Source organism: Hirundo rustica, chromosome 15 (genome assembly GCF_015227805.2).
Source record: "Hirundo rustica isolate bHirRus1 chromosome 15, bHirRus1.pri.v3, whole genome shotgun sequence".
Classification (NCBI taxonomy): Eukaryota; Metazoa; Chordata; class Aves; order Passeriformes; family Hirundinidae; genus Hirundo; species Hirundo rustica.
In genome coordinates, this window is record NC_053464.1 from 15,388,172 (window position 1) to 15,416,136 (window position 27,965).

The 27,965-nt window shown below is 59.4% G+C and overlaps 1 protein-coding gene across 1 annotated transcript; it reads left to right on the forward strand.

Annotated features, from left to right (window-relative positions):
* Nucleotides 1-789: 789 nt before the first annotated feature.
* On the forward strand, nucleotides 790-27,765 carry RAB26 (RAB26, member RAS oncogene family). The gene is made up of 9 exons (XM_040079045.1): nucleotides 790-1,005; nucleotides 3,424-3,534; nucleotides 21,529-21,570; nucleotides 22,220-22,286; nucleotides 22,558-22,610; nucleotides 24,582-24,647; nucleotides 24,801-24,857; nucleotides 25,107-25,183; nucleotides 25,632-27,765. Exons 1-9 carry the CDS (start codon nucleotides 790-792, stop codon nucleotides 25,732-25,734), a joined length of 792 nt encoding a protein of 263 aa, XP_039934979.1. The 3' UTR covers nucleotides 25,735-27,765.
* Nucleotides 27,766-27,965: the final 200 nt, after the last annotated feature.

Genomic DNA, 27,965 nt, shown 5'->3' on the forward strand with positions numbered 1-27,965 from the left:
GGGAGATGCCAAGTGTTGCTCACCGAAACCAGTTGCTGGGACACACCGGGGGAACCCGGGCTCCCACTCTCCGTGCCCCCGTGGCCTGGACCCAGTTCCACCCTTACACCCCCGAGGGATGCTGCCGGCGGCTGAGGGTCAGCAACAGCCCCGAGTGGCCTCTCCACACCGTGCTGGGCTGGGGCAAACCCCAGAGGCTGCGGGACGGACCCCGAACGGGGCTGTGGGGCTGGCGTGGCTGCGGCGGCGTGGGGCACCCCACGCTGCTCCCCGGGGTGCGGGTGCCACCCCCTATTCTCGGTTCCCTTCTCTCCCGCAGTCCCACCAGAGGTGCCTGCCGGTGTCCCCACGGTGCCCCCACGGTACCGGCGCCTCGGGGCCGGGGTGTGCAGGGGCGGCGTGGGGAGCGGGCACCGCGGTGAGTGTACCCCCTCCAGGCGGGCACAGACCCTCCGAGCGCCTCCGTTCTCGCCGTGCCCGCTCCTCCCGGTGCCTCCCGATGCCCCGCAGTTCCCCCCGTGCTCCCGGTTCCCCAGATGTCTCCCAGTGTTCCCCGTCCTCCCGGTGCCCCCCGGTTCCCCCCGTGCTCCCGTTGCTCCCGGTGCTCCCGGCGCCGGCGCTGCGGGGCGCGGAGGGGCGGGGCCAGCCTCGAGGCCACGCCTCCTCCCCGCCCTCCTCGCGCTGCCATTGGCTGAGGGCGGGGCGGGGCGGGGCCTGCGCGGGGCGGGGCGGCGGCGGCGGCTCCCGCGCCCCCCCAGCGCCCGGCGCGGCGGCGGCGCCGGCCCCGGGATGTCGCGCAAGAAGGCGGCTCGCAGCAAGGGCGGCGGTGCCGCGCCCTCCGCCGCGCTGCCCCCCGCCGCACAGGGCACCGGCCGCGCCGCCGCCGCCCCCCGGGGGAGCTCCGCCGCCGCCGCCGCCCCCGAGCTGCCCCGCAACGGCGGAGCGGCGGCGGCAGGGCGGCCCTCGCTGAGCAGCAGCGGGGAGTTCTACGATCTCGCCTTCAAGGTGCGGGACCGGAGAGGGCAGCGGGGAGGGCTGAGGGAGTGCGGGGTCAGGCGGGTGCGGGGTCAAGAAGGTGCGGGGCCGGGGGTGGCGTCCGTGAAGTTCCCTGGGGCCAGCACCGGGCGGGCATCCCTGCATCCCTTCGTCCCTGCATCCTTTCATCCATTGATCCCTGCTCGCCTGGATCCCCGCTTCCCTCTCTCCCCGCCCCGGCGTCCCTCCGCTCCGCAGCGCCCGGTCGGGGTCTCTCTTTGCGCCCGCAGAGCCCCCGGCAGCGGGGCTGCGGCTGCGGGACTTGTGCAAGTGACGGCCAAAGGCCGCTCCGGGGAGTTACCGTAACCTCCCCGATCCTCGTTAACCTACGGAGAGCCGGGGCTGTGAGCAGGGTGCCGGCACCCCTCGGGGGGCATCGGATGCGCTCCGGCCGCTGCCGAGGTGTCCCCAGCCTTTTGGGCTCGGATCGTTTCTCCTCGCCGCTCCCGATCCCGGCGAGCGAGTCACAGAGCAAATGTATTCGCTTCCTCGCCACTTCATCATGCGACCCGGTGCGAGCCCAGCTTGGAGCTCATTTGATGATTTTAGGGCTCACATGGCGATTTCGGGGGCTCATTTAACGATTTTGGCTGAGGCGGTGAAAGCCCTCCGTGCTTCTGACACCGATCCCGGTAGCCGAGCCCGGGGGACTGAGCCTGGAGAAGGCGGGTTTGCCGTGGCGAGTCCCACCTCGGTGCCTGTGGCAGTCGCTGCGGCCGTCGTGGTGTTGAGGTTTGGGATGCGGGGTAGGAGGTGTTGAGGTTTGGGGATGGAGAGGGACGTTCCAGAAATGCGTTTGGTCGCTTCGGGAGGTGGTTGGTCCTGATACAGCTGCATTCATGGTTCAACAGCTTCCCTAAAATGGAGCCACCTCTGTGTTCGCGCTGGTCCTTGGCTCCCGGAGCTCCCCGCTGCCTGCCCGGGCTGGGGCTGTCCCTAGGGATCGTCCCCGTGGCACCAGGATGAGCCAAATGGGTTTCGGATAAGCCCAAATGCACCGGGTGGACAAAACATCTGCTAATGGTCTGGCTGATTTTGAACCAGTGGCAGACAGAAATGGCTTTGTGTCCAGTAGAAACCTGGCTTATTAAACTTTCTCCTTGCCTTCCCCTCTCCTGAGACTCCCGATCTCTGCCGGAGGCAGTGGCCAAGCCCTGGGCACACGGCTGGATCCTGGCCCTGGGCACTCTGCGTGCCTGGGTGAGGCTGTGGTGGTGCTCAGTGGGGAGAAGCTGCTGTCGAGGGTCACCTATTGCAAAAAGATGTCTGGAATTTTTTTTAAAAATCAATAAAAATAATTACTTTTTCCCCCCTCTCCCCTTGGCTTCACACCGATGCTCCTGTGGGCTCACCCCGCTGTGCCAGGGCTCCTGTGGGACACCAGTGTGGGGCACCGCTGGGGGTGTGGGACGCCGTGGGCAGCTCCTGCCCTCTTTGGCGGTGCCAAAACGAGCTGCCCCCGTGCCCGGGGCTGCTCCTGCCTCTCGGGGCTGAGCTGCAGAGGGCTGGTGGCATTTGCCGCTTCTGGCAGCTCCTGGGAGGGTTCGGTGTGACCCGGGGCGGTCCCTGCCGTGAAGCCATTTAAACCCTGTCACGGGTTAATGGCTCGTGGAAGGCTGGTGACAGAGCCTTGGGAGAGAAAGTGCCTGCCCCGGCAGGTGTGGGAGGAGCTGGCACAGCCCGGCTCGCCCGTCGGGAGTTCTCCGTGTCATCCCACCGAGGGGAGCAGGGTCACTGCCGGGGGCACAGCAGGGCTGGTGGTGTGGGCAGAGGTTTTGGGGAGCTGCATTTGGGAGCAGCCTCAGCTCTGCCGTGGTTGCTTTGTGGCAAGGAGCTGCCTGCCCTGCCTGTGCCCAGGCCGGCTGCTGGGCGGGGAAACTGAGGCAGGTGGCACCGGGAGCTGCTCCCTTGGCATCTGTGGAGGACCGGAGGGCAGCCGTGGGCGTGCGTGGGTCCCACTGAAGGCGAGGGCAGAGGGCACCTCTGGAGCTGGCGCTCATGGCTGGAGACCCCCTGAAGTGTCCCCAGGGGCCGTGTCACCCTCCCAGAGAGCCCCACACGCCGTGGGGTGTTTTGTGTTTGGGGACAGCACGGGCAGCTCGTGTCACCCAGACAGTTTTCAGGGGCTTTGTGCCCCCACAAAGGACCTCTCAAGTGCCTGTCAGGGGAAGGTGTCTCCAGTTTAGTGACACAGTGCAGCCTGGGGAGCAATCCCGTTGTGAGTATTCCCCACCCTCCCCTGAGCCCAGGACATCGCTCTCGGATGTGTTTCTCCCCCTCAGGCATCTGCTGCCCAGAGCTGTGGTGGAGCAGGGTAAAGGCTGCACCGGGGCTGCCTTCCCAAAACCTGGAGCCTGACACCCCTCCCTGCTGCCTCCCTCCCTGCAGGTGATGCTGGTGGGCGACTCGGGGGTGGGCAAGACCTGCCTGCTGGTGCGCTTCAAGGACGGCGCCTTCCTCGCCGGCAGCTTCATCTCCACGGTGGGAATCGACTTCAGGGTAAGTGCCAGGGCCTCGGCCCTCCCCGCGCTCTGGCAGGTGAGTGATGGATTTTGCAGAGGAGTAACTAAACCTCGTTCTGGGGACTTCAACCTCGCCAGCCTCAGGGGTGTGACAGCAGCAGCAGCATCTCGGCTACAGCCTTGCACAGGGATGGGGTATCCTGTCCTCTGCTCAGGATCCTGGGGATAATTCCTGTAACAACTGAGCCCTGACACCTGCCCACGAAATATTTCCCTGAGGCAGTTTTTCAGCGTGTTTTGAGTGGTTTGTTTTTTTCCCTTGACACAGCAAAACCAAAACTGGTATAAACCAGGATGCCCTGGAAGAATCTCCCGAGCACAGCTTTGGGGTGCTGATGTGGGGATGTGTTGTGCTGAGGGATCTCTGTTTGGCTGGGAGCAAGCGGAGCATCCCAATGCCGGGACAGTCGTGGGGGCAGCGCTCGGAGCTGTGCAGCTCCGGTGAGGACAGAGGGAACCTGCTCCACACAGGGAACAACAGGTGGACTTTGGGGAAGGAAAGGGGATCACATCACACCCTGCAATGTCCTAGTGTGCCCACAGCATCCTTTGCCAGGTGGGAACACCGGAGCACCAGCCGGGGCCCTTGTAACCCTTTCTTGGCCGTGTTTCCCTGCCAGTCCCTTGCTGGGGGGGCTGCCTGGGCTCTCTGCTTCAGTCAGGCCCTGCAAAGGGGATCCCCACCCGTGGGGTGGGCCAGCACAGCAGCAGGAGCGGTGACTTTACAGGGGTGCCACCAAAGAGCCTTTACAGCGGCTGTGCAGGCACGGGGCAGCTTTGCCACCAAAGCAGCAGCCAGCAGCGCGCTGGCACCAGCACCAGCTGCTCCCTGTCCCCCAGCAGCCCCCAGCCATCTGCTCCCTGCAAAGTGTGAGCTCGTCACCTCCCGGGATGTCTGGGCAGCGCTGCCGTCCCTGCCCTGCTCCCGGGGCTCCGGCTGCGCCGTCTCTCTGTGGATTTGGCTCCGTTCGGGTGCTGTGGTGGGAGCTGTGAAGAGCTGCTGCCTTCCCAACCGCCTTTTCCCAGCAGGATCTCGGATCTTCACTTTTCTTGGAGGATTTCTGGGAGATGAGTGTCTCCTGTAACCTGCTGCTTGGCTGGGGTGTGAGTAATAACTCGCTGGTGCAGTGACGTTGGGAAGGGGTGAAGGGCAGCTCGGAAAGCCCCGAGGGAGGCTGGGGTCTGGGGGCTGCTGCAGGTGACACGGGTAAACTGGGGTCTGTAATTCTTATACAAAGGTAATTACACAGCGTTTCAGGTGTTCTTCAATCAAAAGCGTTTTATTACTGATTGCAGTGATTGATACAGAGGGCGGCCATAAAACCCCGTGACTTATTGATTAGAGCGCTGAAATGACTGTTACTGAGAAGCAATCAAATTAGGGTTAATTTACTTCTCTAACAGAGCTGCTAGAGCTACAGGGCTCTGAAATGGGCAGATTATACGGTGGGGGAGATCACGTGTACGCCCTAAAACTCATGATTATCGTCCTTGTAAGGCATTCATAATTTTGGGGGGACGTGGAAATAGTTTTCTGATGCGCCTCCCCGTTCCCAGCAGGATAATCCTCTTTGGTAATTGCCCCTCTCGCCGTGGGCGCCGCGATGCAGATGACGCTCTGGGGTGGCAGCGCTGGAGGCTTCTGCTGGTTTTAATTTGTGCCTTTTTAATCAGGGCGCTGCCGTGTCACAGCTCCTCCTCTCCGCAGCCCCGGGGTTTGGCAGGGGCTTTGCTGGCTGCAGCAGGCGAGGCGGTTCTGAGGTGGGAAGGCGTCGCTGGGGTGTGCTGTGCTCTCCTGGCCCGCTGTGAGAGGCGCTGAGCGAGCGCAGGGGGGTTATTTCGGGGTCCTGCGGGGTTTTGGCAGGGTTTGTGCCAGACTCGGGGCCTCGCTGGCACCAGGGACTGCGGGGAGCTCCCCAAGGCCGGCGCGTGCGGCAGCTGCGCTCCTGTGCACGCACGACCTTGTTTGGGACCTGCCGGGCCCCTGGGGCTCAGGAAACCACGGGGACGGAGCTGCCGGGCTCCTGACACCGTCCTGGGGACCATCTCCACTCTTCCCGAGGCCATCTGGCCCCTGCAAGCGCTCTGGAACGGGATGGAGCCTCCCCACGCCAGCCCAGCTCCCTCCTCTCCCCATCCGCTGGTCCCACTGGGCTCCAGCATCCGTTGCTCATTTTCTGGATGTCAAACCATTAGATGCACCCAAAGCTATGGCTAATGGATTACATAGGCCGGAGCGAATGTAAATGAATAGAAATCCATTTAAAATTAATCTGGCATTACTATTCCTAATGGCCCCTGAGGTTTGTTCCCTCCCACTGTTTTATGTGAGGGAGAACCTCCTGCGACGTGTTTGTTTATTATCATCTCTTAAACAAAGAAGGATGTTGATCTGAATGTGTTTGGAAAACAAACCGCTGATGCTGGGGAAATAAAGATGATTGTAATATTAAAAAAAGGCATCAAAATGGCACCTGTTGGCTTCGAGCTTTGGCGGCGCCGAGTCCTCAGTGTTCCATCCTGGGAAGATTCGGTTTGCTGGGGGAGCCTCTTTAGCTCCTGGGGATGATTCCAGCCCTCCCAGTTCAGCTGGGCCAGGGCCAGGGTGTCCCCGAGCTGGGTGAGCCCCACTGTGGGTGCCATCGGGGCAGAGCCCTGCTCCTGGCAGAGCTCTGGCTGAGCAGAAATCTCTCTCCGAGTTCCTGGGCTGCTCCCCCCAGGCTGGGGGACAAACCCCTCTCTGCCTTTCAGCATCTGCATCACAGGTGTCACCTTCGAGGTTTCATGGCTAGGTAATGAGGGGATTAATTACCGCCCTCCACGAGCAGTGCCGAGCCACGGCAGGAGGAATTGTCTGGGGAATCCTGGCAGGTGCCTCTGTTGGGGGGGTCTCTCCCCGCAGATCCCCGGTGGTCAGGGCAGAGCAGCTCTCTGGGCAGGCTCTTTGTGCTCTCCTGACTTCACACCTTGGGGTTCCAGGGAGAAGGGGCTCCTGGAAAAGAGCAGGTTCGGCGCTCCGGGGTGCCAATCCCGATTTTCTCAGTGCCACGGAAGGAGCTGCCTCTTCTCGTCATTCTGGCAACGCCGCAGAAACCCCGACAGGAGCTCAAGCTGCGCAGCCAGCGGGACTCGCGTCCTGTCGTGACAGCTGAGTGACAGGGGGGTCTCCCCAAAGCGGAGGGGCCACACGAACCCACCGTGTCCCTGTCCCCAGGGACCCCCGGGCTCCGTGGGGCCGCGCAGCCCGGTCCTCACAGCCCCGAGCTTTGCAGGGTTGGGCAAGCGAAGATTTTTCGTACTAATTGGACCTGAAAGGAGAAGAACATAAAAGAAAATAAATAAATAAAAAATCCGGGATGCGCCTCTTCTCGCTGGGAAGAGGTGCTAATGGGCTGCTTTGCCTTAGCAGGGGCGGTGGCTCCCGTGTTAATCCGTGGCGTGGAACTTTCTGGCGGAGTTCGGGGCAGGGTGGCTTCTCCTGGTGCTGTGCAGCGGTGTCACTCCTCCGCTGCTGCCCCGGGGACAGCGAGCGAAGCGGCATCGCCCTGGCAGCGAGCTCAGGTGCTGCTGCCAGAGGAGGGGCGGGATGGATGGATGGAGCCAGCCCCGGTGCCTGGGCACGGCTCCGGGCTTCCAGGGCAGGCGGTGGGCACGGGGGGATTGCCTTTGAAGGCTCGGCTTTGATGTCCGCAGGTTCACAGAGCTGGGGGGGGTTCAGCTGCTCCCCAGCGCAGCCCCTCGGGAGGCTCCGTGCCCCTCTCCAGCCTCGACCGTGCCGTGGTTAATCTGGGACCGTGGTTTAATCCCGTGCTGTAAACAAAACCTGTCACCGGTGGCCCTGAGCTCTAAGGACTCCTGATTACGCTCAGCCCTGTGCTGCTCAGGGCTGGAATCAGCGCTGTGTAATGTGGTTTTTTGGTTTTTTGTTGTTTGCTTTTTTTTTTTTTTTTTTTTTAACGTGGGAGATTCGTGGCATCTCTGCTTATTTTTCGTTGTGTTTGTGCCTGCACCTTCCACGGGCTGCCCCGGGCTCCTGCGGCCGGCTGAGCTTGGCAGGAGGATGGGAACCTTTGCTCCAGCCCTGCAGGGTGTGCGGAGGAACGGTGAGCACGGCTTGGACTCACCCAGACGGGTGCATGTGCTGGGAGAGGGGATGGATGCCCCGAGCATCTGCTGCTCCCCGTGGGCACCCACATCCCTGCCCTGGGGGTGATGCTCTGGTCCCAGCAGGTGCCCACATCCCTGCCCACGTCCCTGCCCTCACAGCCTTTCCCTGGTGGAGCAGCCCAGCCTCCTTTGAAGGGCTGGAGCGGCCCGGAGCCTCCTGAAAGCCAAGGGCTGGCTTTTATCTCAGCGGTTGGCACAGAGCATTAGCAGGGCTCATTTTCTGATGGATCAGTCTGGAAGAAGTGGGAGGGGAGCTGCTTAGGCCAAAAGAAAGAAACGGAAATAAATTAATTTCAGCATCTTTCTGTGCAAAATTAGCCCTGGATGTTGGAGGGAAGGAGCTCGGGCACTGGGCAGAGTGTTTGGCGTCTCCTCTGCTGTGTGGGCTCAGGATGGGGGGTTGCTGCAGGGCGTGGGTTTAGGTTTAGGGTGGTCTCCAGGGCTGGAGCTCTGGAGGGAAGTGGCCTTTTCCTGGGAGAAACATCTCGGAGCTGCCAAGTTGCTTGGACCAAATTCCCCTCCATGCCAGTGGCGACAGAGGTGGGGCAGGAGCGGGCAGGGGACGCCTGTGCTCCCACCCTGAGTGTCCCCATGGCAAATGCCTGGAACTGGGTGACCTTTACGGCCCCCTCCAACCCAAACCAAATTCCGTATTTCTGTGTGTTCCCAGCAGCTCCTTGTCTGAAAATCAGTTTGTTCTGCAGCTCCCATTGCTGGATGAATTTTAATAGCAGCTAGTAGCTGATTTCATGTTTTTGCATTTCTCACTGTGTGGAGAGCTGGGCTCGATTCACCCAGAGCAGATTTCCATCCCTGCAAGTGTTCAAGGACGAGCTGGATGGGATTTGGAGCAGCCTGGTCTAGTGGAAGGTGTCCCTGCCCCGGGCAGGGGGTTGGACCTGGATGGTCTTTGAGATCCCTTCCAACCCAAACCATTCCAGGAGTCACTGAAGATTCCCGCAGCGCTCCCACCCCTGCTGCCCGGTTCCAGGGCACGGACACGATGCTGTGACCGGCGCTGTAGGGGCCAGCTGTGCCCAAACCCCGCCCAGGGAGGCAGATCCTGGCAGTCTTCCCCAGGAAGGGCAGCTCTGGTGAGCTGGGACACGCTGGGGTTGTCCCCCTTGTTCCCGTGTGTGACTCTGAGCCCGCCGCTCCTCCACAGCTGCTGCCGGTTCCTGTTCCCCGCTCCCAGGGTGGGCTCTCGGGGCAGTAAATATCCACTTCCCCTGGCAAAACAAGCCCTGCTTTTCTTGCGGGGCTGCTCCCTCCCTTGCAGAGGGACACTCAAAGCTTTGCAGTCGGTGCCTGTCATTTGCATGCAGGGGCTCAGTTGCCAAGAGATGCTGCGAGCGGTGCCCGTGGCGGCTGCGCCCGCTCCCCGCGGCTCCCGGGCTTTTATTCATCCTCCTTTTGCCTCTTGCTTTTGGAAAATAATACCCCTCAGCTCTGCAGCACAGCGGGAAGATGCAAACCCCCGTGTGCAGGCGGTGATCCCAGTGGACGAGGGATTCCATCCCTGCCTTGGGCAAGGCGCAGAAGGAAGATGAATGTCTTCAAAGCAAAGAAGCGCTTGAGCAGCTGGAGCGGCAGCCAGCCCCAGAGCCCGTAAAAAAACCTCTTTACCAGCTTAATCCTCTTTGCAGGATGGTGGGAAGGTGCCTTCTTCTCCTCCTTGGTGTCAGAAATGCCACCCAGAATAGTTTGGGTGTGGAATTCTGTATCCGTTTCAGCTGGCACGGCAGCTCTGGGGATGTGGGGTTTGTGAGATGCTTCTGGGAGGGCACCAGCGTCACCAGGCTCCTGCAGCCCTGCTGGTGCCTGGTGTCTTCCTGGTGCCTGTTGATAGCTGGTGTCCCCACGGATCTGTCCTGGCCTGAGGTGGTTGGAATAGTGGATTTGAGTAGCTCAGGGGGGAGCAGAAGGCCTGGGCTGCTCAGGAGCTGCAGTGCCAGCACACAGGCAAGGAGAGCACGAACCTGGGAGCTGCTGGTGGAAGGAGGGAGGTTCTGAAGGTGCATCACCTGCCTCTGCATCCTCCTGCTCAGAGCTGTGTGGGAGCCCAGAACCCCTGCAGAGGATGGGAACCGTGGGAAATGCAATTCCCACCCACCCACGGCGTGTCCGGGGGCGTGGGTCAGCTCCCTGCTCCGGCCCTGCTCCAGCTCGGCAGGATCACCGTGAGGGAGCAGGGTGAGCAGGAGCCGGGGCTGGAGCAGGCTGTGGGCACACGGCTGTGCTGTGTTGGCTCCTCTCTGGCTGCTCTCAGGTGGGAAATTGGCTCTGGAGAGGCCAATCTGGGCACTGGAGCATCCGCTGCCATGGATCCGAGCCGGGCTGGATCCGCTCCCGGTGCCAGGACCTGTGAGGGAGCGTTTTATAGTCAGTAAAACATTTAAATGGGGCCAGAGTAAGTCTAAATGGTTTCAATATTTAATGGAATACATTTGGCTTAATTTCACTTTCATCTTTTATTTGTGATAAAATATTGAGCTCAGCTGTGCAGAACTGGATTGTTCTTTGAAAGCAGAGGGAAGGCGCCCAGGAAAGGGGGGACAGGTGGGTTTTGGGGTGTCTCTAACCCTCCCACTGCCCCCAGGATGGGCATTTGGGGCATCCCTGCCCCGTGGTCCTGCCTTGCTCAGCTCCTGTGGTCCTCTGAGCCCTTGCTGCCTCTCTGCCTCGTTTTGTTAATTAATTATTGCTCCCAGCAGGCTTTGGGTTATTCCCGGGGTGGATGTTGATGATTTCCGTGGGGAAGGGTGAGGTGCCAGTCCCAGGCTTGGCAGCGCTGCAGCGGCAGGAGCTGACTCTGGCTGAGCTCACCAGCTGCTCGCTGTGCGTTGTTCTTCCCTGACAAACACCTTTCCCTTTTTCCCTTTCCCCAAAGAGCCACTTCCCCGAGAGCTGAGCCTCGGGGTCAGTCCCATCCTTGGGGCTCTGCTGGTCCCTGTGGTGGTGGCCCTGAGCATCACCCTGGCCAAAGGCAGGGCAGCAATCAAATGTGCCAAAGCCTGGAGCAGCAAGCACCAGCAGCTCATCCTCCTCAGGAAAAGATATGGGAAAAAAATGGGAAAAAAAACTGGGAAAAACCATCCCCATCCAGGCAGGCCAGAGCTGTGTTTGGGGTGGAGGGAGCTGCAGCGTGGTGTGTCCCTGTCCTTGGCTGGTGATGGGGCACACACTGTTCCTATGGCAATGAGGGATTGAGGGCTTCACCTGCAGAGCCTTTGGAAACAAAACATTTTGTCCTGGCTCCATCCCGGTGCCTGGCTCCATCCCAGGGTGCTGGAGCTGCCCTGGCCCGGGGTCCCAGCTGTGCGCTGGAGCTCACACAGCTTTGTTTGTCCACCAGGGACATGCAGCATATTCAATCCTGGCTCAGCACCGAGTCATTGCCCTGAGGCGTTGGTGAATCTCTGGGAAGCAACAGCGAATAATTCATCCTTATGCCTCCACTGGGAAAAAGTGTTTCTCCCTGATCATAACTAACTAACGTGAGCTGGGAGCTCCTGGTGCTTCAGCTCTAAAGGGTGATGTCCATTGCCCTGGGCCGTGGTTGTCCCAGGTGAGGAGGAGTTTAATGGGTGCTCTGGGCTCTCAGCGGTGCTTCCGAGCCTGAGGAAGGTGTTGGTGTGGCGGGGCTGAGGGCAGGAGGGCAGCAGGCAGGAAGGGTCATCTCCTGGGGGCCACCAAACCATTAGCACGCCTCTGAGGACGTGACCGGTCCTGCTGTGAACACCTGGACAGGCTTTGTTCCATTTTGCCTGGGTTTTTTTCTGTTTAATTTATGGAAGGGAGGCGAGCGGTGGGAGCTGCGCCCTGGGCTCAGGTGCCCCGGAGCCATCGCATCCACCCCGCCGGCCCTTGTGCCATCTGCCCCGTGTCTCGGGACCTTCTCCTCCTGCCTGCCAAGCCTCGATGTTCTCAGGCTCAGTGACACACTGGGGAAATGGAGGCTTTGGCTCTTCCAGCTTTGCCTGCGCAGCATCACCACGGCAACGATCCCGGCAAGGCTCCGTGGCATTAACGCTGTTACCGGGGAAGAGCCGCGGCGCCACGGCCGTGCCTGCGGGGTGTGCTGGGCTGAGGAGGAGCTGGGGGTCCTGCCCCACGCCAGGACCGAGCCTGGGCTGCGCCTGGCACATCCCCCAGGGACAGCCGGCTGTGGGTCCTGCGTTCCCAGCCTCGGAACAGCTCCCTGTCAATGATCCTTGTCCCCCCAAAGCCAAGTGCAGGAGGCTGCTGAAGGCACCCGGGCAGCCCCAGCCTGTCTGGGGAGTGTAGACCCCCGTGGTGAGGAGCTCGCCCTGTGCTGGATGCTGAATTTGGCAGAAATTGCTGGATTTGCTGCTCATGCCGGTCCCACCGGTGCCTGCGTGCTTTGCTGCTTCCTCGGAGCTGGTGATTGAGAAAAGCACAGCTGCATGTGTGGATGCATGATTGTTGGGGGGTCGAAGTGGGGACCCCGTCCAGGGATCTCCCTTGGAGGGGAGCGGCCCTGGATGAGCATCCATCCACAGCGTCCTGGGCAGTGCAGGGTCAGTCCAGACCCCTTCTGGGGAGCACAGCTCGTGCAGACAGACGGCCAGGATTTCATTTTTTGTCTTTTCTCCCTGGTGTTGAGCACGCTCAGCGCTGGGAGCTGTGGGGAAGCAGCCGAGCTGCGACCCCTGGGCTCTGCACGGCCCCGTTTTCCTCAGAGGAAGAGCTGGGGATTGTTGCTGCTCCTGGTGCCAGTTTTCAGAGCTGAGCCCGGATTTGGCAGCGGTGCTGGGCAGCCCCCACGGCCCCCGGTGAGGGGCTGGCAGCTGTGCCAGGCCGGTGGGGATGTGAGCCCTCCGTGCCCGGTGTCCCTGCGCCGTCCCACGGCAGCAGCGTGGCAGGGCTGCCCTCCCTGCCCTGCCCAGGGTTCACCCAGCGCCGAGGAGCTGAGCCTGGACAGGGGGTCCTGCTCTGTGGGGCCGCTCCCCAGACCCCTTTACATCGGGGTGACACGTCCAGGTGGCCTCTGGCAGGGCTGGGGCTCAGCCACTGGCTCTGTGGCTCAGCCCGAACCTGCTTCAAGCCATTCATGAGCTGCGCTGATCAGAGTGCGTGAATTAATGGGAGAAGTGCTCAACAATGCCGAAAATAACTTTGTTCCCAAGCAAGCGCTAATGCCTGGCAGATGTGATGTGTTTTTCCCTCCTGGATAACACACACGTGAGGTCAGCTCGTTCCCAGCCGGCTGTGCCGGGGGGAGCAGCGGGAGCGGGGCAGCTCTGGGAGGGCTCATTCTGCAGGGATCAGCCCCACAGCCCAGGGCAGAGTGGAAATCCTCTCCCGAGGACCTGGCCGCTCCAGCTGGAGTTCTTGGCTGAGGCTGGGCTTTTCAAACGTGCAACAAAAAAAATCGAGGAGGTCATGTGTGGGTTTTGGTTCCGTTTTGTTCGTAAAAGGGTTGGCAGTGTCTTGGAACAGCACTGCTGCCCAGACCTCCAGCACCCACAGTGAAGGATTTGGGGTGTTTTGCCTCACTGGGGTGATTTCCCAGCACATTCCTGGCTTGCAGCTCTGCTCCAGAGCCCCACCTGGGGAGAGCAAGCGATGGGGTTGGATTGGCCAAGCTGGTTTGACTGACTGCGGTGGTTTTGGCGTGGAAGCGCCGGCGTGGCTGAGCCGCAATTCCTCAGCACCTCTGCCTCTCCCGGGGCTTTCAGCAGCGCCCAAACCTGGGGAAGAGCCTGCTCTAGTAGAGCAGAAAATGGGAGAGCTGGGACTGCTGCCAGGGAGGAGGAAAAGCTTTGCGAAGATCAAAGCTTTGAGCGCACGGTGCCCGCGCTGGGGACGCTCCTGGCTTCTGCCTTGGGCCACCTGTGGGTGCATCCAGGTGGCCACCCCGGCTCTGGCAGGGGGCTGGTGGGGCAGGGGCTCTGCCTGCTCAGCCCCTGCCTCCCCAGCTCTGTCCCAGGGGGATTTCAGGATTGTTCTTGCACGAGGAAGGGGCGGATGGCCGGGCAGGACCGTGGTGGCATTGCCAGCTGGAACTGCTGTGCTCAGCGAGGGGAAGGTGAAACCTCAGGAAGCTCTGCTGGACTTTGGGGAGCAGCCAGGGGATGAGGAGGGAGCTGTCCTGCAGAGGGGCTGGGACCTGCTGTGTGCCAGCCCTGGCTGTCCCTGTTGCCACTGCACTGCGCAGAGTTGGGCTGTGGTACCAGGGAGCGCTGGGACCTGATGGGTGCCAGTCCTGAGCTCGTACAGCTGTCAGAAAATCTCATTAGAGCTCTTCAGTCACTCTTTTCCTTAAATCCTTCAAAGAATCTGGGCTCAGGTTTGCTGCACAGCAGTTTTTGGGAGCTGTCTGCCTTGGCTGTGGGTGAAGGATGGGAGTGTTTGGGATAAAAAGCTGCAGATTCCTTTGTCAGGTCTTTGGGGATTTCGTTTTCTTTAGGGATGAGAAGTGCTCTTTAATAATGCTGTTTGCAGTGCTGTCTGCAGACGCTGCTGTGTTACTGCTGGGTGCTGACAGGAATGTTTGCTGCTGGATATTCAGCCCTGATTTTTTTTTAATTGGATTGTAAAGTCTTCTCAGAAACTTCAGGCAAGTTTTCAGCCCAGGGCTGGCTGCAGTCACTGAGGCAAATCCTGGAATCGCTTAGGTTGGTAAAGACCTGTAAGGTCAGAAAAGTGCTGCTAGGCTTTATTTCTCCCCAGATAAACGATTCCCTGTCTAACAGGACCTGATGAGCCATTTTTCATCTCTGTGGCACTGACAGGGCCGTGTTTGCCGCAGATGAGAAATGATAGAGCAATAAATGCTCTGTGGAGATCCCTGTTCAGCCTTGCAGCGTGGCACGGCCTTGATGAGGAAAATTAAGATAAATTTGTCGAGCGCCACGTTACTTATTCCCAGTATTGGCACAGATCTGCGTGAGCCATCTCTGCCCCCTTTGTTTCCAAGGCTTCCTGGTTTAGAAGCAAGCAGGGATATTTTAAAAAATGTCCTTTATTTTATAAAGTAGGGGGGAAGAGAGATGGGAGGGGTGAGTGATGCGGCGCAGGGTGCGGGGAGCTGTGCAGCCCATCCCTGGTGGGCAGGATCCCATCCCGGGTGCTGGAGCTGCAGGGATGGGCTGCAGCCTTCCTGCTGCTTTCTGGCCGCTCTGGTCTCCAGGGCAGGTCCTGCCCTGAGGAATTCTGAGGGTGGGTTTCTCTGGCAGCCTGTGGGATCGGGGCTCAGGCTCACTCCCACGCTGTGGGGACATCCCAAAGCTCATGGCCCCGTGTCTCTCCTGCTGGGATGAGCCCCAGCAGCCCCGCTGGGCTTGAGAGCATCAAGTGTGCTCTGCCTGTGCCTCCCTCAAGGAGCCTTCCCCTGGATCATGCCAGGACTTTGCTGGTTTCATGGGCTGGGAGGGGACACGACCCCACCCGGGTCTGCGAATGCTGTGGGCGATGCCGGGAAGCAGAGCAGGGCTGAATTTAAAACGTATGATCCTCGGCAGATCCTCTTACCTCTAATCTGCCCCTAAGACAGGATTCTCTTCTTGCCAGAAAACCCTTTTATTTGCAGGCTGATGTGACTAGAAGATGATAAGCCACTAATTCTTCAGTGTGTCTGCTCCAACAAGAGCCTGGACTCTTATCTCGGCGGGGCTGGCAGCCTGGGAGATGTTAATTGTGGTTTAATGTAGTGAGCAGGGCTCTGGACAAGGGCTGGTGCTGCTGACATCCCTGGGGCACTTGCTGGGCGCTGTGGGGAAGGAGCTGTGCCCAGCTGGAGGCCAGACCTGGGGGTGTTTGTGCAGGGCTGTGTTTATGGCAGAGGGGACAGGGTGGGTGACCCCTCGAGGGGCTCCGGGGTGGCTCTGGCACCGGGGCAGGTTGGAAGCGCCCAGGGCTCTGAGGAGTTCATCTGCATTTCCCGGGATCTGCCGAGGAACTGAGCAGGAGCTGAGCAGCCAGAGCACGTTAGATCCTCTGAAAGGATCTTGGCACTGGCGCTGGAGCGGCTGCAGGCAGGAGTGTGCAAGGCCTGGGGAGGAAAACATCCCAAGGCAGAAGTTTCTATTTTTAGCTGCGCAGCGCAAATGCACAGAGCTGCTGAGGAATTCATCACCTGCCCCGGGAGATGGATGGTTGGGATTTTTCTCTGAAAGGAAGGATTTATAGGAGAGGCAGAGGGAACAGCGCTGGGGTGTTTTGGCCACCCAGGTCTCCCCGGGATGCTCATGGGTGTTTGTGGTGGTGGCGCAGCTGAGGAGGGGGAAGAGGATCACGGAATGCGATTCCCAGTGCCTGGGACATCCTCCAGCCCCACACAGCACGGCTGGAGCAGGACCACGTCCCACCACACCATGGCACAGCCCTGCCTCCAGCCCACAGCCCTGCCCTGCCCTGCTCTCCCCGTCCCCAGAGGCTTTCCAGGTTCCAGCCCAGCATCAGGCTGTGCCCTCCCCTCTCCTCTCCTGCAGGGAAGGTGCTCCTGGAAGGGTTTTCCCAGGCTGGAGTGGTGGCTGTGCTCTCCGTGGAGGTGCTGATGGCTGGGCTGGGCTGGGTCGGGCGCTGCTTGGGTTTAGAGGGATCAGGTTTAGGAGCACTGAGGGGACAAAGCGGGGCTGCTCCTGGATCCCGGCCTTGGCAAAGGGCCGGGATGTCCCTGAGCCTGGAGAGGTGCTGAGCCACCAGGAGCAGCTCCCTGGCTGCGCATGTCCGGGAAAACCTCGGGGTTTTAACGAGCAAATTTAATGCAGTGTCCTGCTGCTTCGGGCAGATTTCCATATCGATCCTTGATCTATTTTTGCAGCCGCCGTTGGAGGTGGTGGTTATTTGTGTGTCTGCTGTATCACAACTCATCCCATTTCCTCCTGGCGCAGGAGATCTGTGCTCGCAGGGGCTCCCTGGGCTTTGCCAGGTGGGAATTTGTCTCCTGGGCTGGCCTTGGCATGGGGCTGGGGTGCTCCAGCATCCCTTCAGCCTGTCCTCCACTGCTGGGTGTCTCCCGGCCCCCTGCAATAAAGGATAACCCAATCTAGCCCTGGCTCCCGGGTGGCCTGGCCCGGTGACACCACAACCTAATGACATTTCTGTGTGGCTGCGCTGTCAGTCCCACAGCTCATTACTGGCACTAATTAACTCTGTGCTGCCCCAGTGCCCACGCTGGCTTTGATCTACAGTCACTAACGCCATTTATCCCCATTTTGACAGGAATTTGCTCTCCCTTCAGCTGCAGGAGATGCCTCCAAGGCTCAGAAATTACATTAGAGGGGCTTCTTTTCCATGGTAGAAGTGCTTGGGTGGGCACTTGTGGGGCACCACTGGAGCCAGCGTGGGGGTCCTGTGGTTGGAGCCTGAATGGTGCCAGTGAGCAGCTTCCCGTTTGTCCAGTTAATTGCGAAGCAAATTGATCCGTGTATCCAATTTGACTTTAAAGGCTTTAATTAATGAGTTCATGCGTGTGAGAGCTGGGAGAGGCCAGGCTGTCAACGGTGCTGATCCCGGGTTGTGCTGCAGCTTCAGTGGCGTGTGCTCAGGCGCCTGGGGGATGTGCCAGCTGCTCCTGGTGGGACTCACGGGCACTGTGGGGACCCTGTGATCCGGGCTGTGGCCTTTGCCCATCCTGCAGCTGTGTGATCCAGGGAATGGCCTTTGCCCGTCCTGCAGCTGTGTGATCCAGGGAATGGCCTTTGCCCATCCTGCAGCTGTGTGATCCGGGGAATGGCCTTTGCCCCAGCTGTGTGATCCAGGGAATGGCCTTTGCCCATCCTGCAGCTGTGTGATCCAGGGCATGGCCTTTGCCCATCCTGCAGCTGCTGTGATCCAGGGAATGGCCTTTGCCCGTCCTGCAGCTGTGTGATCCAGGGCATGGCCTTTGCCCGTCCTGCAGCTGTGTGATCCAGGGAATGGCCTTTGCCCATCCTGCAGCTGTGTGATCCAGGGAATGGCCTTTGCCCATCCTGCAGCTGTGTGATCCAGGGAATGGCCTTTGCCCATCCTGTAGCTGTGTGATCCAGGGCATGGCCTTTGCCCATCCTGCAGCTGTGTGATCCAGGGAATGGCCTTTGCCCATCCTGCAGCTGTGTGATCCAGGGAATGGCCTTTGCCCACTCTGCAGCTGCTGTGATCCAGGGAATGGCCTTTGCCCATCCTGCAGCTGTGTGATCCAGGGAATGGCCTTTGCCCATCCTGCAGCTGTGTGATCCAGGGCATGGCCTTTGCCCATCCTGCAGCTGTGTGATCCAGGCTGTGGCCTTTGCCCATCCTGCAGCTGTGTGATCCAGGGCATGGCCTTTGCCCATCCTGCAGCTGTGTGATCCAGGGCATGGCCTTTGCCCACTCTGCAGCTGCTGTGAGGGCAGAGCGGGGCGGCAGGGCCGGATCTGCGTGGGAGCAGCGTCTGTGCACGTCTCAGGTTTCGCTCCATCACCTTCCCTTCCCTCCCTTCTGCTGCTGCCGGGCAGCTGTGGCCGTGGGATCGTGCCAGGGCTGCAGCCAGCGGGGCCTCGGTGTGTGATAATGCTGCTCTTAATTGAGGACCATCTGCACTCGGTAATTTAATTTTTTTTTCCCTGCATCTGCAAGGTTCCGACTTTGTTTATCTGATGTCCTGAGGATCATTTAACTTCGGAGCATGGCGTTTGTCTGCCCCAGGGGCTGCAGGCATTCCACTGCGGCCTCTGCTAGACGAGGCGCCCCAGGAAAAGGGACACAAAAGCTGAAATCGGGAAGGGCGGCAGCAGAGCTGAGCTGCTGGGATGGTTCTCCTGCCCGAGCTGTGGCAGGAGGCTGCCAGGGGCGTCACCTCTGTTCTAACACACGAGGTGAGGTGAGGAAGGAGCCCCGAGAGCACAGCCCCTCCCCTCGCAGGCAGGGCTGGCAGCACATCCCACATCCCAGTGCATCTTTGTCTTTGGATGCTCATTAGGAGCTCAGCCCCCAGCCATGCCTTGGAAGGGCTGACAGGAGGGAATTGAGGCATCTCCTTAAAAAAAACCCTAAAATTGGAAGCTGGAAAGTCCCTAGCTGTGGTATGGGGGAGACCTGGGCACCTGGTTCATCTAAAGCACGCTGGTGTGTGCTGCTGGCAGCAGCCCCTGCCCTTTCCCAGCCCAGCTCCTGCCTTCTTCCACCCTGCTCCTCCCTCACACCCTCTTCTCAGCTTCTTCACCCGTGTTCTGCAGCCACCCTGAGCCTGGGGCAGGCAGGGATCACAGAATCCTGGAATGGTTTGGCTTGGAAAGGACCTTAATCCGCTCCCTGCCCTGGGCAGGGACACCTCCCACTAAACCAGCTCACTCCAAGCCCTGGAGTCCAACCTGGCCTTGGACACTTCCAGGGATCCAGGGGCAGCCACAGCTGCTCTGGGCAAGCTTCTTTGGGATGCAGGCAGGGATGCAGGTAGGAGTGATGCTCTGGCTTTCTCTGGCTGTGTCTCCTGCCTGCAGGAGCACTTCTACACCTTCTCACCCTGGAACCCTGCTCTGTTCCACACCCAATCAGCAGAAAATCAATTTTTTCCCCAGGCTGCTCCAGCCGCACCTGGATCCCTGTGCAGACTTTAATTAGGTAGGTCTAAGCATTTACCTCCCTAAAATATAGGTCAGTCGTAATTAGTGTGACTCCTGTTGCTGCCGGCTCCGTGTTAATTAACTCCTGAAGGGGAGGTCAGTGCATCTGGGGCACCTTTGAAGATTCAGCTCTTCTGGCTGCTCACCAGGTGCTTCAAGGTGGCTTTGGCCTGGATGATCCACGCTCAGGGCTGGGGACATGTTCTCCCTCCCTCACACCCACGGTGTCCTGTCAGCCTTGGAGCTCGGCCACCCTGGGGACACAGCCACACACACTGCTCTGTGCTGGAGGTGCTCCTGTGGCCATGGGTAAGGGCAGGGTGCCTGTTTGGTGCTGGTTTAAACGTGACACTCACTGTGTCCTTGTCCCCTGTCACCATCCATCACACCAAGTGTCCTCATCCCCTCGTGCCAAGAGCTGGGGCCGATGGTGAAGCGCCTTTGCCTTCCTCTGCAGTCCCTGGCACGGTCCCTGGCAGGATTCCTGGCAGGTGGTATTGGCAGCTGGCTGCCAGCACCTGGGAATGGTGTTTGGAATGGCACTGTGCCAGTGCAGAGCCTGTGGGATGAGCCTGTGGGATGAGCCTGTGGGATGTGCCTGCAGGTCCAGCACCTGCACGTAGGAGCCAGGGTTTTGGAGAGCAAGGTGAGCTCAGAGAGTGGATCTCCTGCAGAGCAGAACCTGCCGTGTCTCACCTGTGGCACAGGTTAGGACCAGGCTGTTCCCACCCTCGGGGACAGTGGGGGTGCAGCTGTGGTTCTGCCCCGGGGGTGGCTCTGTCCCTGCTCACCTGGAGCCCCGGGCAGAGGCACCGAGCTCCGGGGAGCACTTTGTGGCAGCGGGGACCCTGCGTTTTAGGCACTTCAAGCCTTCAGGAGCCCGGGTGTCACATCCTGGGAAAGGCTCGGCTCCCCGAGCCCCGGCTTTTCCCCGAGTACTTCCCAGCTCCCCCACCCCAGTCCCTGGCTGCCTATTTTTACAGCTCCCGGGCTGTGAATCACTTCTCTCCCCCGTCTCAGTCGCTGCCTTTGAAGGTATTTATAAACCTCGGCCGTCTCCCTGCGCCTGCCTGAGCAGACGGAGGATTCAGCGCTCCGGCTCTCTCCTGCCCTCTCCTCCTCGCCGGATCCTGGTGTAGATGTGCAGGAGATGAGAGGCTCCCTCTGCCCTCCTTAAGACTATCAATGAGGAGCCTGGCAGCACCTGAAGGGCTGGTGGTGCTGGGATGTGCAGGGATGGATCGTGGCATGGATCCCTGGGGGGGTTTGGTGGCACTGGAGGGGCCGGTGGCGTGTCCAGTGCCAAGGGTGGATGAGCCAGGGCTGAGCCCATCTGGGGTCCTGGCAGCCTTGGCCATCCCATGGCCACGTGGGAGCATCCCAAACCAAGCTCCAGAGCAAATGGAGGAAATGGGATTTAAATTATCACCAGAGCAGCCACCAGCTGCCTCATCCCACTGGTGCGCTGTTCCCTGGCCGTGTTTCCAGCACGTCCCACTGATTACTGTGCTAATTTCTATGGATCTGGCGAGCAAATTAATCTCTTCTCTGCTCCTTCCCCTGGGACCGCTGGTCTGCAGGCTTGCATTCCTTTGATGTTTGGAGAGGCTGGTGCAGATTGCTGGGAGGGTGATTGCACTGGGACACGGTCAGGATCCATCTCCTGCCCTCCAGCCACCCTGGGCGTCACTGAGGGGCTCCCACACAGCTCCCAGCTCTGCCAGAGCATCCTTCCACACAAAATATCCTGTTGGCTTTGGGGAAGATCCAGTGCAAAGGGACACTGCCCCCTCTCCTCCTTGGTTCCACCTCTCCTAAAACCAAGCAAAACAGGGAGAAAAACATCCTGAGAAACCAGGAGAAAAACAGGTCCAAGAGGCAGGAGCAGGAGTTATTTTTAATTTGCTGGCTGGATGTGGAGTGGTTGACTCTGTCTTTTGAAGGCCATTAAGGTGGGATGCTGGTGCTCTTTAATTTATGGCCAGAGGTCTCCAGCCTGAGCTGGGTGTGGCATTGCCAGGGTTTAGGTGCCCAAATAGATGCAACTTGTGCTGATACAGGGAGAGACCCTCTAGCTGGGCCAGGTTAAAATGGCTCTGCAGGTGCTGGGACCAATGGATGGGAGTTGAAGAAGCAGGAGAGGGGATCAGCCCGATGGCTTGGGGGAAACACTGCCTGGGGTGGGGGCTGGCTCTGTCTCCCTTGGTGTTCTGCAGCTGTGCTCACCCCTCACCACCCTTTCCGTTCTCTTTCAGAACAAGGTGCTGACGGTGGATGGGGTGAAGGTGAAGCTGCAGGTATGTCCCCATGTCCCTGGAAGCATCTCCCCTGCTGCCCTGGGTGTTCAGAGATGGACTAAGCCCCTCAAAGGACAAAGCAGAGGAGCACCCCCACAATGGGGCCTACCTCTATGCTTTGTGGTCGTGTCTCCTGCCCTGGGACAGCCTTAGGGACCCTTCTGGCTGCTCTGTGCCCTTGGCAGGAGCCTGCTCAGGGCTGGGGGCTGTTCTGCCCACAGTGATCCCCATCCCAGCCTGTGTGCCCCTGCAGCCAGAGCTGCTCCAACCCCAACTGTCCAACCAGACAGTTTCCCCAAGCCCTTTGCCCAGAGCTCAGTAACACAGATTCCCCCAGGCAGCAGCGTGCACTCTGCAAACCTCCTGCTGCATTAAGGACTGAAAAATCACATTAGTGGGTCCCCATGCATCCATCTGCTCCATGGATTTTCCAATTAATGGCCGTGTTGGGAGCCCTTGGCCACATCGTGTCCCCACACCGAGGAGCAGGGAGAGGCTGCTTCCATATTTATTGTTCTGGCCATTTTTCCTATTGACATCTCTGGGAGCAAAAGCTGGAGAATCTTCCTGGGGTTGCACCGTGCTGTTTAGGCTGGTTTGGGATGGGTTCTGGTCAGGTCTGACCCCTCTGCTCCTGTCTGCCTTCCAGATCTGGGACACGGCCGGGCAGGAGCGCTTCCGCAGTGTCACCCACGCCTACTACCGGGATGCCCACGGTAAGCACGGCTCCTCTGCTCTGGGGGAGCCCCTCTCTCCGGCTCTCGGGGGCCCTGAGCTGCCACTGCAGGCCAGGTGAGCCACGAATCCCTGCGGTGGTTTTCCATGGGAAGCAGCTGCCGTGGATGGAGGAGGCTCTGCAAACACCAGCAGCGTGAGGTGTTGCAGTGCTGGATTTTGGTGTGTTCTGTCTCTCGCAGGGGCTGTGCAGAGTGTGCTCTGAGCCATGGGTTTGGCATGGGAACTAACGGCCTGTCCCTCTCTCCACAGCCCTGCTCCTGCTCTACGATGTCACCAACAAAGCGTCCTTTGACAACATCCAGGTACAGCAGCAGCCCCGGCCCCTCACGTGTGACTGCCTGCGTTGTGGCTGTGGGTTCGTTCGGGAGCTGTGGTCACTTGCAGAAAGGCTGTGGATGCTGCTGAGCACCTGCAAGGACAGGCAGGGGACAGGCAGAGAAGGTTTTCCCTCTCACAGCAAATAAAGGGTGATGGATTCACCGCTCCGGCCAATTAACGCTGCGTAATTACAGCACTGGCAGAGAACTTGCTGCGGTAGCTGAGCACGGGAGCTTTCCCCAGCGAGCTGCTCCCTCATCCCTGTCTGCTCCTTCAGGTCACAGTGGCCTGGGGTTGGGCACCTCATTGCCCCCCCAGCTTAGTCCAAACCTGGCAGGGAGAGGGTCCCATCGTGCGGCACCTCCCCAGCCCACCTGCCCAGCTTTGGGGGCTTCCAGGTGCTGCCCGAGTTTGTCCCCTCCCCTGGGTCCTTCAGCTGGGCAGCAGTGCTGGGGCTCTCAAAGCTGGCAGAGGGGAGAGCAGATGCTGCCCACATCGCACTGGGGGGGTCAGGGGCACTTAGGGGCACTCAATGTCCCCTCCTTTCGCCCCACCGGCCCCATGTGGCTGCTGGAGGCCACCTGTGCCAGCACTGCCAGAGCGTGTCCCGAGCCGGGGAGCAATTATGAACGGGATGCAATTGCTCCTGTGCCGGGCATGAGAACGCCGTGTGCATCCACGGGGAGCAGCTGTGCCTGCACAAACACCCTGTGCCGTGGTGGCATCCACGCCCCGTGGCTGTGATGTGTCACACACAGCCCCTGATCCCCCGGCGGCCTGGAGCTCTCCCTGCTCCGAGCATCCTTCCCTCGGCAGCACCACACCTGCCACCCCCCTGTGCCTGCGGTCCCATGGCAGGGACAGGGCACGTCCTGCCACCCTGCTCCCGTGTCACCGGTGCTGGGAAGGCTTCCCACCAGCTGGGACTGGCCAGCAATGGCATTTTCCAGCCTGAGGAGCTGGATGGCTCAAGGAGGGTGAGTGCTGGGTGTTAACCAGGCTCTGAATCTGCTTGGAGCTGGTGAGCCTGTGAAAAAAAACCTCTGGAGGTTTCATGTGGCTGGGTAACATGGCCCTGTATGCAACATCAGCAACCCTGGGGACACAGGAGGGATGTCCCTGCAGGACACACAGCCCCAGTGGGAAGGAATGAGCACCCAGGGGAATTGCCAGGCTTTGGAAAGAAGGATGGAGCCAGAGTGGAGTTAGAAGGAAGCCAAAGGGAGTCAGGAGTGACTCCAACCCATGACAGAACTGAGCACTGAGCCCAGCCTACATGCAGTGCAATCCTGGGGCTGCAGCCACATCGTGGGCTCCTGCTGGGTTTGGAGCAGGGATCACCAGGGACCACCGGGGATCACCAGGGATCACCAGGGACCACCAGGAATGACCAGGAATCGCCGTGAGCCCAGCACCAGCACTGGAGACAGCAGGCAGCTGCTCACACCATGGGGTCAGGGATTACAGGGAATTAGAGCAGGTTTGATTGGATTAGGCTGGATTAGAGGGCAGGGAAGCCACCCCACGGCTCAGGGAGGCAGGTTCAGGTGCCTGCTGGGAGCAGTGTGCTCGGCACGGGGGCAGCACGTGCAGGACACGGGCACAGGGAGCCAACCCTTGGCTTGTCCTCTGAAAGGTTCAGTCTGAGCACCCCAGCTGAGGGGGAATTGGGGTCAAAGCCCTACAAGCACCCCTGGGCAGATGGAGTGGGCAGGGGGGGTCAGAAGGCTGCTGTTACCCTGGGAAATGGGGATCTGGTAGCAGCCAAAGTGGGTCCCCCAGGGCACCCTCTTGTTGACAGGGATCATCCATGGAACATCCCCAGCATTTCTTGGGATGGCAGCATTGCCTGCTGAGGGTGTCCATGCCAGGACCGGGGCAGCTCCCCATCATTCCCACTCCCCTCCTCCTCCTGGAGCCGTTGCCAACCCCTCTCCTTGGCTGTGTCCCTCCAGGCTTGGCTGACAGAGATCCATGAATACGCACAGCAGGACGTGGTCCTCATGTTACTGGGAAACAAGGTGAGCCTGGCCCCAGGGCTTTGCCAGAGCCTCCTCTTCCTCCCACGCCAGAGCCACAGGCAGGGGAGCCTGGCAGGGCACGAGGGGACAGGGAGGGACATGCTGGTGACCTTCCAAATCACCACAAATTGCTCTTTGCCTTTCCTATTGCAGGTGGATTCCGCCCAGGACAGAGTGGTGAAAAGGGAAGATGGAGAGAAACTTGCCAAGGTAGGTGAGGTACCTGAGGATGCCCCCGAGGATGTGCACAGGAAATGATCACCTGGAGATGTCTGACCCAAAATACACCTGAGAATACTTGACTTTTTTTTCCCTTGTCGTGCTCTCCCCTTTCTCCTCATCTGTTGTTCTTAAGTTTCTACTAACACCTCTTGTTTCTTTATCCTCAAAAATCACTCCCTGAGAGTCCCTGGGAACACCACTGGTGCCATCCTGACCCTGCTGTGTCTCATCCCACAGGAGTACGGAGTGCCCTTCATGGAGACCAGCGCCAAGAGCGGCCTCAACGTGGAATTAGCGTTCACAGCCATCGCAAAGTAAGTGACCAGAGCGGTGGCCTTGTCATCATGAGGAGCTTTAGCAGTGTCCAGGCCACGCTGAGATCAACTGAGCTGGGCAAGGCAGTTTGGAATCATAGAATCCTGGGGTTTGGGTTGGAAGGACCTTAAAGCCCATCCTGCCATGGGCAGGGACACCTTCCACTATCCCAGGTTGCTCCAAGTGCTGTCCAGTCTGGCTTTGGACACTTTCAGGGATCCAGAGACAGCCACAGCTTCTCTGGGCACCATGCCATGGCCTCACTATCCTCACAGGGAAGAATTCCTTCTGAACATCCCATCTATCCTTGCCCTGGCAGTGGAAAGCCATTCCCCTCTGTCCTATCACTCCATGCCCTTGTCCAAACTCTCTCTCTGGCTCCAACCAGACAAAACCCTCTCCCTGCCAGGAGCAGCACATAAGGGTAACATCTTTCCCCTCTCCCAGGGAGCTGAAGCACAGGTCCATGAAGCTGCCCAACGAGCCCAAATTCAAGCTCCACGACTACGTGAAGAAGGAAGTGCGAGGCTCGGGCTGCTGCAGGTCCTAACGCGCGTGTGTACAGAGACTGGGGCCCGCGGGCAGTGTGTGCATGTCCGTCTGTCGTGTCTGTGTCTGCCCCTAAGGCCAGCTGACACCAGGGCACGGGAGCAGCAGGAAAAGCTCTCAGATTCTGCAGCCCCGTCGCGCCCATCGGTTCCGGCTCCCCTCGCCAGCGTTCCTGCCCAGCTCGCAGGTGGGAAGTGGGTGTTTGGGAAGGGGCTGGGGTCTCCCTCTGTGCCTGCTCTGTGAGGCTGCTGAACCCTTTGTGACACAGGGGAACCAACACCTCCTCCCCACCTAGGAGGAAGAAATGTCCTGAATTCCCTTTTCATTCCCTTTGTACCTGAAATTCAGCTGAGAGCCCTGGCCTGGGGCGTGCAGGAAAAGTGTGTTTGAAGGCAGCCAGTTTTGTAGTTGCTTTCTCCTGTCTGACCATCCCTGTGAGGTGGGACATGTTTCCACAGTGAGGGATTCTCCTGCTCCCTGCAAAGGCAGAGCTTGGCTGTCTGAGTGAGCTCCTGCACACCTGGCAGTGTACAGAGATTTCTGAACGTTCATCCCTCCGGGAAAGGCTCCGCTTCTCCTTCCGCCCTTTCTAGTACTTTGAGAAGAAACCTAATGTATTGCAGCTTATTCTAAATACCTTCCTGTAAGTGTGATGGTGTTTTCAGACTGCAACAACGCTTTGATATCTTCAAAGTTCTCTTGGGCAGCTCTTTTCTTTTCACCACAGAGAGCCAGGGGGAAGCTGCAGGCAGTGATTTTAAAGGCTGCAGACTCCTGCCAGCTCTCTTCAAGGGCCTCCTCACCCCTTTGGTCTGTGTCAGGCTTTTGGCTGTTTTTTTGTCAAGCTGCACTTCTCAGTACAAATTTGAATCTGGATGAAGTGTTTGGCCTTTGGCAATTTTTCCCTTTGAAAACTCCACGCACACATCAGCAGGTGCCCGCTGCGCCGAGAGCCTCGGTGGCTTCTCCAAATGAAATAGAATAGCCCATCCTCTGCCCTCCAGCCAGCACCAGCCCCCCAGCTGCCGACTCAGATGCCCCCCCCCTCATTTTTCCTGGGATTTTGGCTCCAGCACTGCCTTCCTGATGGGCACAAGGAGCCTCTGCAGCTCCCACGTGCTCCGAGCTTCCCTCCTCAGGGAGCCACCGCAGTACAAGCAGCTCCAGCTTCACAGGGTGAAAAAAGATCTCAAAATGGACTTGGTTTTTCCCTTAAATAGTATTTTAGGGGAGAGACGAGTCTTAAAACTGTCTGATTTAAATCTTAGAATCACTTGCAGAAAACCCATTCCTGCAGGATCGTTTGCATTCCTGGCAAACCCTGCTGCCAGTCCCACAGGAGCAGCCAGGTGAGCTGTGATGGGGGGCCTTGCCAGGGCCCCCTCGCCCCAGTAATGTGGTTTTGTGTGGGGTAGGACCAGCCTGGCAGAGGCAGGGAACAGCCAGGCAGCTCCATGACTGTTTCCTCATCCTGCTCTTGGACTAGGAGTCTCCCCAAAGGCAAAGTTTAGGATTCCTAATGGATTAGTCAGGTTGCTACCATCCCTTTCCCTCAGCCTGGCATCTGTCCAGGTTACAAAGCTGACAACTGCCCAATTCTTGCTTGGCGTGGGTCTAAAACCAGTAAAAGCTCCTTTAAATGCAGATGAAGATGTTTCCCTTTGGAGCACTCCCAGCCTGCCTGTGGGGAACAGACTCTGCTAGAGCAGAGGCCTCACAGCCACGGTTGTGGTTCAGACCTAAACTTCGAGCAGGCTCAGCCCCAGTCACCCGTTCCCAGTGTGGGACTGGTTTCCCAGTGCCTGCACAACTGGCCTGGCCCCAAAGCTCCTCCTCACGGTCATTTGGGATTTTTCCACGGGCCTTTGCTGCCACCACGCGGAATTGCTCAGCGCAGCGTTAATTACTCGAGTTAACTGCTCAGTGCACTCAGCCATGTGCGAGGACTCTGCCTCACCTGCAACATCCCATTTCTGCTGGCTCTTGTTTACAGCTTTTGGTTCATTCCTGATAATAAAGTTTTTTAATAATCTCCATGGCTACAGCGGCGTTTTGATTGTCCAAACGCACAGCACTGTCAGTCAATTATATATTTCAGGTCAGCCTTGAACCCGTCTGGATCCACATGGCAGAAACAGGGTATGACACGGTTTAAACTGGATATTGGGAGAATTTCTCCCCCAAAAGAGTTGTGCAGCCCTGGCACAGCTGCCCAGAGCAGTGTTAGGAGTT

What these genes read in the sequence shown, in the direction of transcription:
- RAB26 (XM_040079045.1), top strand. Translation starts at nt 790, where the DNA reads ATGTCGCGCAAGAAGGCGGCTCGCAGCAAGGGCGGCGGTGCCGCGCCC. An exon ending in CGTCCTTTGACAACATCCAG is followed by an intron (nt 22,611 to 24,581) that starts GTACAGCAGCAG and finishes GTGTCCCTCCAG; the next exon opens with GCTTGGCTGACAGAGATCCA. An exon ending in ATGGAGAGAAACTTGCCAAG is followed by an intron (nt 24,858 to 25,106) that starts GTAGGTGAGGTA and finishes CTCATCCCACAG; the next exon opens with GAGTACGGAGTGCCCTTCAT.